Source organism: Jaculus jaculus, chromosome 11 (genome assembly GCF_020740685.1).
Source record: "Jaculus jaculus isolate mJacJac1 chromosome 11, mJacJac1.mat.Y.cur, whole genome shotgun sequence".
Taxonomy (NCBI): Eukaryota; Metazoa; Chordata; class Mammalia; order Rodentia; family Dipodidae; genus Jaculus; species Jaculus jaculus.
The window spans coordinates 41,365,179-41,381,557 of record NC_059112.1 but is presented as its reverse complement, the minus strand read 5'-3'; the positions used below and the strand labels follow the sequence as shown (position 1 = coordinate 41,381,557).

Genomic DNA, 16,379 nt, shown 5'->3' with positions numbered 1-16,379 from the left:
CTACATGTGAAGGAGAATCTGTGCCCACACCCTTTTGTATTGTGATTTCTTATCCACTAGAGTTTAATCAATGAACAGTGAAAGGACATGACATAGGAAGGGTGTGGTTTCGGCTTGAAGGAAATAATAAAACTGCAATTGTTTTTACAATAATCGATTACCTCCACAAGAAAATATTTTAAGCATTAACATTTGGTTATTAGAATATATATATATTGCACAATAGATGAGAAAAGAGGTTTTCAATGTTAATTGGACTTTGCCCAAATCCAGACATCCACTTCACCAAACCTCCATTTCCTTATCTACTACATGAGAAGGACTGTGTTGATACGTATATTCTGGTTAGAAGGACTGATTAAGGAAATACACTATGAACAAGTAAGACAGTAAGTCCATAGTATATGTTAGATGATACCATCATCATAATTGTCATCATTTTGGCCTTCTTCATAATCCTTGTAACCTACTGGATATTAAATTGAGGGTGGCTTGTCATGACGGCCTTCTTTAAGCAAAAGCATCTTTATTTTCAAATGTTAATGTATAAGGAAAAGTGTGAAATCAACCAACATCATTTTGAAAGACGAGGCCTAGCTAAAAGCTTATTTTACAAAAGTAAGTCTCTAAGTTGTTGAAGTTTCTAAATGAAGTTTATAAAGTTTTTAAGTGAAAAAAAAAAAAAACCTTTTAGTACTCCCCATGACATGACTTTACATATCCTCAGGTTATCTGCTGTATGACTCTTAAGGGTATTCAGGTTTAACCATTAAACGTGTATAGTCTAGGAAGGTCTCTTGCTATAGTGGCTATTTTGAGATGAAAAAAAAAAATTGAGTCCATTAGAAGAAAAGATGACTTTCCTGGGAGCATAATTAAAATACAATGAACTTTTTTGTATTATGTGTGGGAAGAGTCATCTTTCCATCACTGCACAAAATCAATGTTTAAAAATTCTATCCAAAATTCTTTCTATGCCCACATCAATCTAATAGTGAGGCAGTAAGCAGAATTTTAATCAGCTCTTGTGAGCCAACACATAGAACCACGCCCACACAAAGAACCAGCATAGCAATGTACATTCTATTTCTTCTTTGCAGCTCTACCACCTACCTGTACAATTGTCTCCTCTGTTTACATAATCCCATGGAAAGTGTCATCATAAAAGGCAAATCAGAAGCCATGGGAAATCTTTGCTCAAATGTTGATTTGTACCTGGTGTTTAAATGTGTTTGGTTAACCTTCTATTTATTCATTCTCTTTCCTTCATATAACCTTTCTCCTCCTAGGCTATGTCATTGTGTGCCAAGGCAATGGCTCAATGATTCACAGGCACCATGTGACAAAGGAACTCTTATGGGCTGTCTATGAATTATTTCATTCATCGAGCGTGTACTCTGGTGCTCCCTTTGTGTGCCGCCACACATCTGCTCCTGAAAGCAGGAGAGATGTCATCCCAACACATGGGCCCCTCCCCCTACACTGTAGTGGCTAAAGCTAAGCTATGAGTCATGAATTCCAAGGTTTGCTTTTCCTCCAGGTGCTATCCTACTGGAAATCACAAAAAGCTCATAGAATTAGCACATAGAAAAGAATTAGAGAATCCCATTTGATCATGGAGTTACCAGACACGGAAATACTGCAGCTGCATCTCTTGCTGTGTGTCCAGGTAACTAAGTTCCCTTTTATAGGATGCAGCATAACAATACATTTTTCTTTGATGGTGCACACACAGTCCTGCCAACAAAAAATGGAGTGCTTACAGAGAGGGTAATATGTCTAAACAATATGTAACATCAGTCATGCATTGAAAGAAACTATAAACCTAAGTGGTTAAACAAGAGCAAGTATGGTTTTACTTTCTGAGTATCATATTTTTTTAAGTATGCTGTCAAGCTATGATGGTACTAAGCAAGGTACCTTGCTGGAAAGTGAAGGAAGCATTGATACAAATGAAAGCAAAACCAAGTTATCACCACCACCAATGTCAATCCAAGAAAAGCACCTGTGAACTTCCTCTAATAATTTGCTGGAGGGTGTTGTGTGGTAACAGTATTACTATAGCTACATTTTTTAATTAATTAGTATTGTTAAAGAGAATCCTGACTATAGAATTACTAACAGCAGCAAAAATAAATTCTCTCCAATTAAGTAGCCTAATAAGCTATTTGGATTTTACCACTTAACATTTTTTTCCTTCCCATTTAATTTCAGCTTTCACTTGGATGTCATCTTGTTGAAAATCCATCACAGAGAACTATGTGTATGGGGGGAGGCAGGATAATGTTGCTAAGTTCCCCTGATGCTCTGAAACCAACAGAAGCAAAATATTTTTTTCTTATTCACCCAAGGATTTTTCCTAATAATTCAGCTTCTTCCTATTATAAATTAATATATGAAAATATATGAAAATGGTCAATATGCAAATTCAAATATCACACTGCTACTTGCCTTCAGTAAGTGCTATATGCATAAATTTGAAACAATACAGTGTTTTAAGATTGCTGATTATAATAATGCTTTGGTGTGCATATGTGCATGTATAATTGTGTTCATTTAATTTAATCATGAAAATATTACAGGATCATTTGCTTTTTCTCCTCCAAAAGCTCTATCACCTATTTTCAACTAATCAATTCTACTTTGTTCCATCAATAAGTCAGTTGGTCATGAGCAAAGAATGCTTAGTTTAAAAGGATATGGCTGTGATTCTATGTGATTGTGAATATCAATGTAGCATGTAGAAAGCTAAAAGCCTCTGGCCCTTAGTTATAGAACAGTGCTAGGCTTTTCAGTAGAACCTGGTCCTCGAAATACAGGAATTTTATGTTCATTTCTTCTGGCAAGTTCTCCATGTCCTTGAATGCTGAGAATTTGCCCTGGGGCAGTCACCTGATTACACAGAAGAGACCTGGAAACCAGCCCATGTGACCCACACATTCCACATGCTTGACTGGAGTGTAGCTTTGGGTACTCTGCACAGTTTCTGGAATCACATGGGATATGCTGAAGAGAACAAGAAGGTGAGGACATTTAATTTTAACCATGTCCTAGAAATACAGATAATGCCACAGTATGTAGAATGAACTCAGCTGAGGAAAAAATGAAGCCTGACCTGAAAGGTTCTGCATGATGTTCTCTACCCCACACCCCCATGCCAAAACCAAAAGAAGATATGTCATTCCTCACAGAAGAATTACGTTCCCTTTCCCAGGATGGTAACAGAGAGCAGTGGAAAGAAATAGGTTGCTTTGTACCCATCAATGGAATCTACACAATGTTCTTTCCCCCAGGGACTAATTCAGCTTTTGATTAAATCTTTCTGAGATTTAAATCATGATGTTACAAACCTCCAAGGAACTCCTCTGTGAGTTGTGACCCTCTTTATTACTCTCAGCTATTTGACAAAGTACAAAGACTGATTCATAATTGTGTACAGTGTGCTCAAAAACAAGCAATAGTGAGGACAGCTACAAAATGTGAGATTCATATAAAGTAAATATTGCAGAAAGTAGGCTTTGGTTAAAGTATGCTATAATTAATACTGAGTTATATATAACTGGGTAGCTTGTAGCTCCAGTGTCAAATGAGTATAATAATGTTATTAGGGCTGTAAATTATATCCAATGATTTGCTAAATAACCTACCAAGAACAGAAAACTGGTAGTGATGAAAAAGAATTCAGCTCAATATAACATATATAGTTTAGACAGATTTAATTTGGAGGACTTTTGAAATGACACAAGCTCATTTTAAACAAACTGTTCATATCCAGTGTTCATTTATTTTTTTCTTCCAATAATTATTTTTGCCATTGGAATCATTAATGCTGGAAAAGATTTAATAATTTGAGGAAAATATGAAAGGAATCCCTTATCTCCTGCCAGGAAGTTCCAGCACCAAACCACCTTCCATTTCTGCTCTTAAATACCCCATTTTTTTTCTATGCCCTATTTTACCTCAATGGTAAAAGTTAATCCTTTGGAAGGGTTTGTATGATTCACAAATTTTAGTATTGGTATAAAATGGCAATCAAACCATAGGCAGTGATTTTTACATAAATTAGCAGATTTCAATGAATATTATCGATAGTTTTATCATGTTTCTGATGCTCACAGCATTCTTTTCTCTCTAGATTTAGGCAGAAGGGACCCAGGACATATTTAGCCACTTTGCTCCAGTGTTATGCAATGTTGGTCTTTCAAGGCAAGTAGAAAGAACCATCTGAGTCAGGAGAAGGGGAAGTAGTGTCAGTACATTCTGTCATTGAAACCAACATCACCTATCAGGCACAGCTGACATTCTGACGGCAATATGGGTCACAATTTACCAGTTCACCCCACTAGCAACTCAGTGACTCACCTAGAATGTGACCTTTTTTTCTGATATAGTCTTAGAAAATTACTCAGTTCCTCTACAGTAGAATCACTTTTCACACTGCATATTAAGCTGCTTTCCTACTGAGTCAGTACCTTATCCTTAAAAATACACACTTTTCAGGGTTAAATGCAAAAATCCACCTAATCTACTTGACAAAGTCCTGGGTCACTTCACAACCTCACAATATTCATTAGAAAATCACCACATCTGTCTTTTACAATTTGAAAGAAGGCCACGTAAAATACTGGAAGCACACATGTCCTCAGAGCTGAAACACATCCATGAATATGGAAAAGCAGGGAGAATGGGAGAGCGAGCTCAAGAGGAAATAGAATAATAATAAGCGAGTAATGTGTACTGATCTGAGAAACATGCCAGCAATTTGGTTCCGATAAATAAGAAAAGCAGAAGTAGATTTGAAACATTCGTTTCCCTTTATTAGCTCAGTGAGGCCGATGTGTACTGCACATTAAAAAAAATCACAGAAATTTTCATACAATGAATAAAACCACAATGATACATGTAGAATTGGCAGGTGGAAATGAGCCCAGCAAGGGCTCAACTAATCGCTCACTTTCCCTCGTCAGCATAGTTCAACCAACAGTGTTACACTTTCACCTACAAATCTTAAAGTAGCTCCATCAAATCAGCAGTTCACATTATTGAAAATGTCTGTCACATAGGTACAAATTTAGAATCATCACATTATATTACATGGCTATTCTAGGTCATCTATAGATCAGATCTTAGACTACAGTGATTGAAGTTCTCGTTACAGCCATCAAAAAAAAGGACACATAATCTTTACCTACTGTAAGCTCACATCTAAAGGCATGAAAGGTTTCCTTTTTTTCAACCGACCCAAACATCATACCCAAATAGTGCAAGGTTTCCTCTGTGCTGCTTTTAATGTTGACAGCCCAACCGTTGTTCTCGAAGTCCTTTAGCAAAAATTGATTTTGTTGCACTGGAAGAATTTTTCTGCTACATCTCTTTAAAAATAAAGACACCCACATTTCTAAAGCACCAGTTCGGTTACCAAAATTGTAGATGTGGTACTTACCACAGCATGAAGGCAATGGCCCATGGTCATCTAAAAGTCCTAAAGATCTATGCTGAAATTGCCTCCCATGATGGTGGGGTGCATGTGTTTGTTGGAAATATTTTCTCCAAAAAAAATAGAAAAAGAAAAAAGGAACACAGCTTATATTTTGATGGGCTACCCACAGTGTCTGCATAAGATACAAAAGCTTCACTAATTGTAAATGCAACTTGAAGTCCATGGAGGAAAACTATCTTCATGGTAACAATATTTGTCAGGCTGGGGTGGGGGAGATAAATGAATCCTCAATGTGAAATCTGTAGTTTTGTCTATTGATAAGTAAGAAAAGAAACCCAGTATTTCACTCATGTCCACAATCCAGAGCAAAAAAGAGAATGTATTTAAAGTTGGATCACAAAAATTTAAAGGCAAAATAGAGAATGCATCTGGTCCTTAAACACATAATAGGATTACTAAATATTGATTTCTTAAAAATAATTTATTGCTCTTAATAGTCTTTTTATTATTTATTCTACAACAGAAGATACTCAAAATTCAGAAAGAAAGACTGTAAACTTCAGTTTGGCGTTCACAAAGAGTTAAAATACCTGCATTTAACCTACAGAACAACAAGAAATAGGCAGATTAAAGATGTGTTACTATTGTAACGCAGAGCCTGTGAACAAAGTTCTTTTATTTCATAGTATTTTTATTGCTTTCTATCTACTTAGAAATAAGAAGCCAAAAACTTGAGCAAGCATCCGACAGGACAGACAGTGGATTCACTCAGAACACAATATGCTGGTGATATATGAACGCAGCTATCAAAATTAGCTGCATTGGCCTGGGGGGTGAAGCCCACCTCATAAGATCATGTTGGGTGAGAAAAAGAAAGGAACAATTAAGTAGTAGGTCTATCACGTCTTCCAGAAAAGTCACGTCAGCCAAACAGTAATTGAATCTCAATTTGGAAATTGAGTGCATACTCCAAACATTAGTGAATTCCATTGCAGGGACTCCATACTCAGATGAAATCCTGATGCTCAAAATGGTGGTTTTCTGAAGGTTTGTTTTATTATCATTGAATTTAGCAGAAGCAATGTTATCAAACAACATCATGGTCACATTGGAGGCCATGCTAGTGCAAGTAGGAACACTGCTTCCACGACAGCTGAGTTTCCTAAATGAAGAACTTACACTCCAACCTGACAAATGTCATGCATCCTTGGTTAAAAAAGAAAAAAAGAAAGAAAAAGAAAAAGAAAAGAAAGAAAAAACAATTCCCACTGGCTTTATTATTTTCATCATCTTATAATTTATAATAAATAGGCTATTTTGCAACTGATAAATATGTCTCTTTAGTAAACAAAGGAATGAAATCTCAGTATTCATACAGGATGCATAACTGTAAAAAATACAGATAAATGCCATCATCATACTCTGCCAAGGGAAAGAGATACTGGCTTCAAAGATAGTCTTCAGACACACACTAATTATTGTAAAAATCATACTGTAATTGTTACCTCAGCATTTTGTATCAAATGAAAATCACAAAATTAAAACAAAACAGCATTTTTAAAAAGATTTTTTTGACCTCTAGTTTCAAAACTACTGTTGATAGAGAAAATAAAAACATTTCTTAATGGTTACCCATTGAGAGACTTTACATAAGATCATGGTATCTTCTAGAAAAATTTTAGATGAGAAAATTTCATTCCCCTAACAAATCCAGTGTATAAAACTTCAAAGAAAAACAAGCAACAAGAAAATGTGGAAAAATATCACAGAAGTGGTTCACACCTTTAGAGGGTTAGGTATTTTTTTTCTTTTTTTGACAATATGCTTAGATGGAAGCTCACCTATGAAGGGATGGATATGCGTGAAGCATCATTTTGTTCTAGTTGCACTCAACGGACACACACACTGTCTTGTTTTGTTTGTTTTGTTTTGTTTTTTTACAATCAAATATATATAAGCAGTAAGTTCAGCTTCTAAATATGTTAGTGTACAATAATTGTTTCACCTCATAATTACATTTGAATATTCTTGATTAAGAAAAATTTAGCAGTTTTGAAAAGAAGGCTGCATTTACAGTGCATAGCTGTAACAAAAAAGAACATAGTTGTATAGTATGTACATAAAATAAAAATACTCCATTTAACATCTGTAAATACTTAACTACATCAGAGAATGTAGCAATCACACTATCTGAACACATCCATAGAGTTCTATTCAACTCTCATGGTAATGTAACACCGTGTCCGCTCCTCAGATAGAACTGCTGAACACGCTGCCCGCATGACCATTGACAAGGCTTGTGTAAAATTTGCAGTGGAAGCTCAACATTTTGGACATTTACAGGGGTGTCAGGACAAAGGACGGACTACAGAAACTTCAAAATGTTAGGAAAGTTTAGCAGGATCCTCTCCCACCCAGATTCCATGGTGAAAGAAAAGAGAAAGAGAGAGAGAGAGAAAGAGAGAGAGAGAGAAACTGAGAGAAAGAGACAGGATATTAGTTCTATGGAACCTGCATTTACTTCCGATTGTCACATAATCAATGGATTAAGAGAGAAAGCTTGCTGCAAATTGGTTTGCACTTTCTTAAAAGACAGTACTGAGGCTGATGGCAGACATCAGCAGTGTCATCTTAGGGTGGTTGGTGAGTTTTCTTTCCTTTGAAATTGATAGATATTTTTCCTTTTGTATAGAATATGAACATTTTGAAGTTGTAGGTTGTAAGTGTGTCTTCTTGGAGCTGCTGCATTTGAAGTGCTTGCCCTGTATGTTTCGGTCAGGTGTCCTCAGTCCTTACATGCGCCCACATACATACTCCCCTAAACATGACCACACACACACACACACACACACACACACACGCAAACAAATGCACACACCTCACATACACTCTGTCACCAAGAGCCTCCAGGGAAAGCCAAGCTGACACCCGTGAATCAACCTGTGCTTACTGAATATCATTCTGTCTCTTGCCTCTTCAGCAGCTGTGTTCATGTAAACCATGGTTGTTGTTCTTGTTCTTGTTGTATTGTTGTTTTGTTGTTGTTTTGTTTTTGTACAGAGAGTGTAAAGTAGGAGAAACTCCTAAGTATGACTTGCAAGAGTCTGTTGGGGAAAGGACACGCTGTCCCGTGAGGTATTCACCATCTCTGTCATCCTCAGCCAGTGGACATGTTACCTGCGTAAGCTTCTCTGAGCTTCTTTCAGTAAACTATCAAAATCCAGAGAGTCATACTTGCTCTTGGTGGAAGCAGGGTCAAAGTCATCTGCGTTTGAATCTGAAAGAAACCCACAGTAGTTTAGATATACCCCTTGCTAATAGCCAGTGAGCTTCCACTTCAAGATCTCTTATTCAAGTGTAAAATCTCTAGTCAGTAGTCTTCAATGCAATGCCCAGATTGGAAACTAGATGGAAACAGAAATGGAATGGTGAGCTTTCAAAAACATGGACATCTTGACTCATTTTAGACTCAAACACTCCTAAGATACAGGTATAAAATTTATTTCCTCTGCTTAATAGATGGCCATTCTCCTCTTGTCCTTGGCATGTTAAGTGACTTCCTTGGGGTTCTTCAATGACATAGCTGCAAGGATACAAGTAAAAGCTAGAATTTTTTTTTTTTCTTATTCAATGTAATTAATTTCATTGAGCATAAAATCCAGTTGAATTGGTGAGAAAACATTACAGAATGTCACCTAATCTCCAATATACTACTCTACTATGAAGCAGTATCATCCATCTCACCAATACCTCTGAGAACACTAGTAAGATGGATGTAAACTGTCCCCAAGTTATAAGGTTGGTGAAATGCTTCTATCCTGAAAGGTTACATGTAGCCTATTCCCTCCTTGAGAGAGGGTGATGACAATCTGCAGGTAGAATTAAACCATACTATCTTTTGTATCTTTAAGCCACTTCAAGTCAGATTGTGTGCAAAATTACACACACAATATCAAAGAACCCTTAACAATGCAGATGTGTTTGGGCAATGTTGAATGTCAAGTTCAATGCTATCACTATCAAATATTCTGACTTTTTTTTTCACTGGAACCTATGGAAAAAACAGATAGTTTTTGGTGGCATTACAAGTGAGAAAGGTGACTAGGAACTCTAATTAAATGCCTTTTAATGAATTTATTGCTTCTTCAGAAAACATTCATTTGAAGCCTAGTGTGGTGGCACATGCCTTCAAACCCAGTATTCAGGAGGCAGAGGTAGGAGGATTGTCATGAGTTCGAGGCCACCCTGAGGTAGAACAAAACCCTACCTCAAAAAACAAATGAAAGAAAGGAAGAAAGAAAGAAAGAAATATTCATTTAGAAGGAAACTAAAACCTCCCTAGAATACCTTAACAATTCTAAATACATGAGCAATCCATGGCTACCCCCAAATTAAGTCAACAGAAATGTACAATGACAGAAGCATAAGTTTGATATGAGATTTATTTATGTATTTACTGTATTTATTTATTTATTTATTTTGCTGAGGCTGGAAGTGGTGCTCAAACCCAGAACACTTGTCTAGCAAATTCCAGGCCATGGATTCAATTCTTAGCTTGAACAAGGAAAAGAAAAAGAACAAAAAGGTAGTCTAAAAGATTGCAGTGCTCTAAGCTCTCAAGTACTGGGCTGGTTTTCTGCAGCCCAGATTTAATCAACTTTCACTCTCATAAATTTATGGACAAAGAAATCCCCCCACGTGTTTTTTTTTTAAACTGATTATTATTATGTATCTCTATTGATATTTTTCTAACAAGGATTTTTTTTTCTTTTTTTGTTCTTTTTTAAGGCAAGGTCTTGCTCTAGCCCAGGCTGACTTAGAACTCATTATGGACTCTAAGGCTGGCCTTGAACTCATGGTGATCATGCAGTAAGGACTTTTTAACATATAAGAGCAATCACAGAATCCTCAGACATAAAAACAAGGGCAAATTGGCCAGTTTTTCCTCAAAATCATCTTAGTCAATTCTTAATTTATATTGCTTTCAACACCTTCTCTTTATAGCCTCATAAATGGTTTGCTTACATTTCTAGAGTTTCATGCACAGCAATTATTCAAATTAAAAACTTTTGTAGTTGCAAAATAAATGTGAAAATTAATTAATTCTATCTTAGCACAAGAGATTAATTCAAAATCAGAATGTCATTTTCATTGTATCTCAGGGTGCAAGAGGAACATATTCCATAGGAAAAAAACAGCAGGGAATCAGGAAGGGCATATAAATAACATTTTTGAAAGGAAATTTAGGCAAGAATTAAACTGTTTAATGTTGGATTATTCTAAGGAAAGTCCAGAATTTTAGAACATATGTATTTTCATTGGCAAGTAATCAAATTACTGAGAAACAGTATTTCCCAGGAGTTTCTTCACTGTGCAAGAGTGTTCACATGCATGCTCACTCATACAAACCAGCAAATAGTACATCCCAGGAGTTATCCAACAAGCGCTTCCTTCCAGATGAAAAAGAAAGTAGTTCTATTCCACATATGAGGAGATAACATCTACTCCAGCATGCTCTTCTACATGTGTGGGGATATCATCTACTCTAGCATGTTCTTCCACTTGTGTGGGGATAACATCTACTCTTGCATGTTCTTCCACATGTGAGGGAATAGAATCTACTCCATCATGTTCTTCCACTTGTGTGGGGATAACATCTACTCTTGCATGTTCTTCCACATGTGAGGGAATAGAATCTACTCCATCATGTTCTTCCACTTGTGTGGGGATAACATCTACTCTTGCATGTTCTTCCACATGTGAGGGAATAGAATCTACTCCATCATGTTCTTCCACATGTGAGGGGATGACATCTACTCTTGCATGTTCGTCCACATGGGAGGGAATAACATCCACTCCAGCATGTTCTTACACATGTGAGGGGATGACATCTACTCTAGCATGTTCTTCAACATATGAGGAGATAACATATACTCCAGCATGCTCTTCTACATGTGTGTGGATATAATCTACTCTAGCATGTTCTTCCACAGTGAGGGGATATCATCTACTCTTGCATGTTCTTCCACATGTGTGGGGATATCATCTACTCTAGCATGTTCTTCCACTTGTGTGGGGATAACATCTACTCTTGCATGTTCTTCCACATGTGTGGGGATATCATCTACTCTTGCATGTTCTTCCACATGTGTGGGGATATCATCTACTCTAGCATGTTCTTCCACTTGTGTGGGGATAACATCTACTCTTGCATGTTCTTCCACATGTGAAAGGATGACATCTACCCTAGCATGTTTTTCCAGATGTGAGGGGATAGCATCTACTCTAGCATGTTCTTCCACATGTGAGGGGTATCATCTACTCTAGCATGCTCTTCCACATGTGCGGGGATATCATCTAATCTTGTAAATTCTTCCACATGTGTGGGGATATCATCTACTCCAACATGTTCTTCCACTTGTGTGGGGATAATATCTACTCTTGCATGTTCTTTCACATGTGAGGGGATAACATCTACTCTATCATGTTCTTCCACATGTGTGGGGATATCATCTACTCTAGCATGTTCTCCCACATGTGAAGGGATATGATCTACTCCAGCATGTTCTTCCACATCTGAAGGGATGACATCTACTCTAGCATGTTCTTCCACTTGTCAGGGGTATCATCAACTCTAGCATGTTCTTCCACATGTGAGGGGATAGCATCTACTCTAACATGTTCTTCCACTTTTGTGGGGATAACATCTACTATAGCATGCTCTTCAACATGTGAGGGGATAACATTTACTTTAGGATGTTCTTCCACATGTGAGGAGATAACATCTACTCTTGCACACTCTTCAACCTGTGACAGGTAGCATTTAATCTACCATGCTCTTCTACATGTGAGGGAATATTATCCATTCTAGTATGTTCTCTCACAATCAGAAGAGGATGCTGGAACTCAGTAAGATGCAGTGAAAAGAAACATAATATAAGTGTAACCTTAAAGCAACCTCATTTTTCAACTGAAATTGTTATAAATTATGATCCTGTATTAATAGAAACAAATCACCCCACATTTGTATTCCTGGCACCTGGAAAAGTGTTGGCACAAGGTAGGTAGTTCAAATTAATGTTTGTTGAATGAATGCATTAATCTCAAGCAACCTCATGTTATTAAAAGCATGGTTGCAAATATTTGTATTGAGATCTGAGAATGATTTACCAATAAATGGCATGGACACATGGAAAGGCATTGTGTAAACATTGAAGACACTGATAGTTTAATATCTTTTTTAAGTTAATAAAAAGTTTATGACAAATGTATTATTTTCATTCTCTTTCTTATTTAAATATAATTTCTTTATCATAACTAATTACTAGTCAAAAAGTTATGTTCATAATGCTGAACCAACCCATCCTTCAGTTCTGATGCTATTTTTCATGTTTTATATTTTTTATCAAGGTATTTTTAGAAAGATTTGTTTTTGTATAAAACAGTAATTAGGAACACAGATCACAGATTCATATACAGTAGGTTTTAAATCTTGGCTCCATGAACGTAGCCTTGATCAAATCACATTAATATTTAATTCTCATTTATTAAAGTGGCTAATAATTAGTAGTTGGGATCATTATCTTTTGCTCTAATAATAGTGTAGTCATCATTAACTAGTTTCCATGGTAGAGAAATAGGATGTGTGAGGAACTAACTTCACTTTAAGGAGAAAACAGAAACAGGATGAACTTGGTAGATGCTGTCAAAAATGACAACTCACTTGACTCTCTTGATAAAATTAAATTGTATCATATCCCATCTGTTTAATTCCAATCCCTCTATGTATCTAGTATGTTATTATTATGCTCACCATATTTAGTATTCATGCATAGTTTTAGTTATTTAGTCTATACCTTTCAAGGACCAAAGACAAGGCATATAAGATTTCATTGAACTCCAGTGTTAGTCCCTGGCACGTGTTCTTCCATATCTGAACAATTGTAAATCTCGACCTTCTCACTACTGACTTTTCTAATAATTATAACTACTGGTTATTGAGCACATTATCTTACATCAGGCACTGTGCTAACTAACAGCTCCATACTTATATGTCTTCATAATGGTATTATAAGGTTTTATTTTTATTTTTGTTTTTTTTGCAGAGAACAAACCAGAAATCAATGGAACTACAAGGCTTGCCTAAGGTAATTGCCAAGCTAAATCCCAAACACAGGTTGGCATGATTCTATAGCTAGGACTCTTGGCTACATCACAAGTATGCTCAGAACCAACACCACTCATGGCCCTGCAGATCTTTAGGGGATTGGCAAATCTCATGCTACTACAGTGCACATCAAACACACTTTTCAGAAAATGCGGCACAAAGTTAGCAATGGCAAAGTTTCTATGACTGCTGCTAGGCAGGGAGATAACGAGAGGAGAAACAGCATTCTTCTTAGAAATATTTCAAGGAGGTGCCAGTTCAATTTGGAAATACCATCCAATTCTCCCTCTACTATGATGAATCGTGATCTAAAGGCCCCTCTAGGTAGCTTATTTTAAACTCTGGATGTTTTGAGAGACTAGAAACACCACAGCCTTCATCACTAAAGAAAATAAGTCAAATCAACTCAAGGCTTCAATCTGTCTTGACTGCTTTTATCAGCCAACATTTGAAAAAATGACTTGCCACATTTTATATTCTCATCCCTAGGCCTCTATCTCTCTACCCAGTCATCTGCCTCTCCCCTGCTTCCTACCATCTATTTAGCTCGTGAAGTGAATTATAGTATATTCCCCCTGAACAATGCACAGCACCTATATCAATTACTTCAAGAAGACATCCCTTTTGGAAGGGACAAAAGAAATCCCAGTGTTTGCAATTCAATTCATTTCTGTCCCTATACCACATTAGATAGATTTCAAATAGATAAGTAATAATGCTGAGGAATAGATGTATGTGTTAATTTTATGCTTATTACAAATTAATTAAAATAATTATGTCATATGCACATTTATCACATTCCTTCATCTCTTCATCAAAGAATTAAAAGGCTTATAATGCACTCACTCAATAGGGAGTGGCATACAAAGGTAGAAAATTATGATAGGAAGGGCAATTAAGATGTCCACTGTGGCATTATTTATAATATCAAAAATTTAAAATTGAGCTGGGCATGGTGGTGCACACCTCTAATCCCAGCACTTGGGAGGCAGAGGTAGGAGGATCACCATGAGTTTGAGGCCACCCTGATACTACATAGTGAATTCCAGGTCAGCCTAGGCTAGTGTGAGACCCTACCTCAAAAAACCAAAAAGAAAAAAAATTAAAAATTGAATAGATATATAGCAGTAATGGAATTATTAAATATAATTATATGATTTACCCATTCAAACATTATGCAACCATTAAAATATGTGGATATGTTATGTGTAATCCTGTCAATCATATATTACATGACATTGTTGAGAAGTAGAATTTCAGTTTTATATTATATATATATAAAACATATAATATACATGCATACATACAAATACATACATACAGACTAATAGGGGATTTTTCTTTTCTTTAAATAATTCTATATATTTTTAATAGGAAAGACATGTTTACATATGTTTCATACTTATTATCTATAAATGGAGACAGTATATACCTCCTAGGATGATGGTAGCTCTCAAATGAGAAATCTGCAGTAATGCCAGTGCAATGGATATGATATGTAAATGCTCAATGTTTTATTTATATTTTGTTCTCAAGAAAGTAAGTCTGGGGTCATTTAGCCAATAAAACTCAACTTCCTACTGTCAAGTGTAATTCAAAGCAAGTAGCTGGCATATCAAAACCTTGTAAAATAATGAAAGCAGAACAAGACTATCACATATAGTTTTCCATAGAGTTTTCCACAGTGGTGGTAATGCTATGATTTGAAAGCTACAACCTGACACACACACAAATCTTAATCACATATAAACGCAATACACCACACACACACGCACACACACACATACACAGAACAATTTCACACATCATACACAAATGATGCAGTCTTATCCCCCATTCATAAAGCAAGAACTTACTTTTGCCCTTTTTTGTTAAAACCTACACATCTTGCTTTTGATAGTGTCCCATACAAAGTCTGTACTGATACTCAGCAAAATGAAGTAATGGTCCAACCCTGAAGAAAGTGTTCACTCCCATTTTGAGTTCTACATTCTGGTGTCATCATTGCATGTAAAACAGCAATGTGCCATACCTAGGTCTGCATAGTTAGACTTGAAAAATTGCTTGCGTCCACAAAAGTACAGCTCGAAGTCAGTTTCATTCGACCTGCGTAAAGTGTATCCATTTTCAAGAGCAGCGAAAGCATCACAGGTGTAACGGTAGGTGATGAAACCGTAGCTGTCTCTACAACGGACAGAGAGAAAGAGTTTCAGAGCTGGTCAGGGGACATCAGGGTACAGGACTGTAACCCTGTCTACTTTGGGAGGCATCACTGGTGCCAGGGCCTTAGCCACTGTATCCATTTATCAGTGTGATTGTCCTGTCAAGCAGCTAAATACTTCTTTCTGGGACAGGAGATCTCAACTAGAAAGATTAATAAATAGGGATGGAAGAAAATAAATAAGGTGCTGAACTCAACATGTCATCCGTCAAGGCACTTACACTGGCAACTCCCATCCCAGTAATCTTAAGGCCATAATTTTTTACATACGTCAGCTTCTAAACAAGAAATAATCTTGAAGATTCTCACCCATCATCCCTCAGATTTACTGTGCACTCCTCGATTTCACCAAAAACTTCAAAGCGGTCCCTCAGTTCTGTCCGTGTGGTGTCAGGTCTGATTTTGCCAACATAAATAACACGACGTTCTTCCTGTGGGCAGGGGAAACAAGGAGAAGGGGGACTTTAGCTAGTTCTAGAGATAAGGAAGAGGAAACACCCCAAGAACTATCCAGAACTGTGTGGTCACACATAAGAGAAAAACACAAAAAA

General features: G+C 36.6%; 1 protein-coding gene across 4 annotated transcripts in view; it reads right to left on the bottom strand.

The window, feature by feature from the left end:
• Window positions 1-4,791: 4,791 nt before the first annotated feature.
• Window positions 4,792-16,379, bottom strand: part of Ppargc1a (PPARG coactivator 1 alpha) — a 757,100-nt gene continuing 745,512 nt past the window's right edge. For 2 of the 4 annotated variants that reach the window (XM_004656094.2, XM_004656093.2), the window contains 3 exons: window positions 16,138-16,259; window positions 15,640-15,791; window positions 4,792-8,717 (listed from right to left, as the gene is read on the bottom strand). In XM_004656094.2, coding sequence (XP_004656151.1) covers window positions 8,614-8,717; window positions 15,640-15,791; window positions 16,138-16,259 — 378 coding nt within the window. In that variant the 3' untranslated portion in view covers window positions 4,792-8,613. Of the gene's footprint in view, window positions 8,845-8,919; window positions 9,024-15,639; window positions 15,792-16,137; window positions 16,260-16,379 lie in introns of those variants that run through there. The other 2 variants (XM_045130130.1, XM_045130131.1) reach the window with 2 other exon arrangements.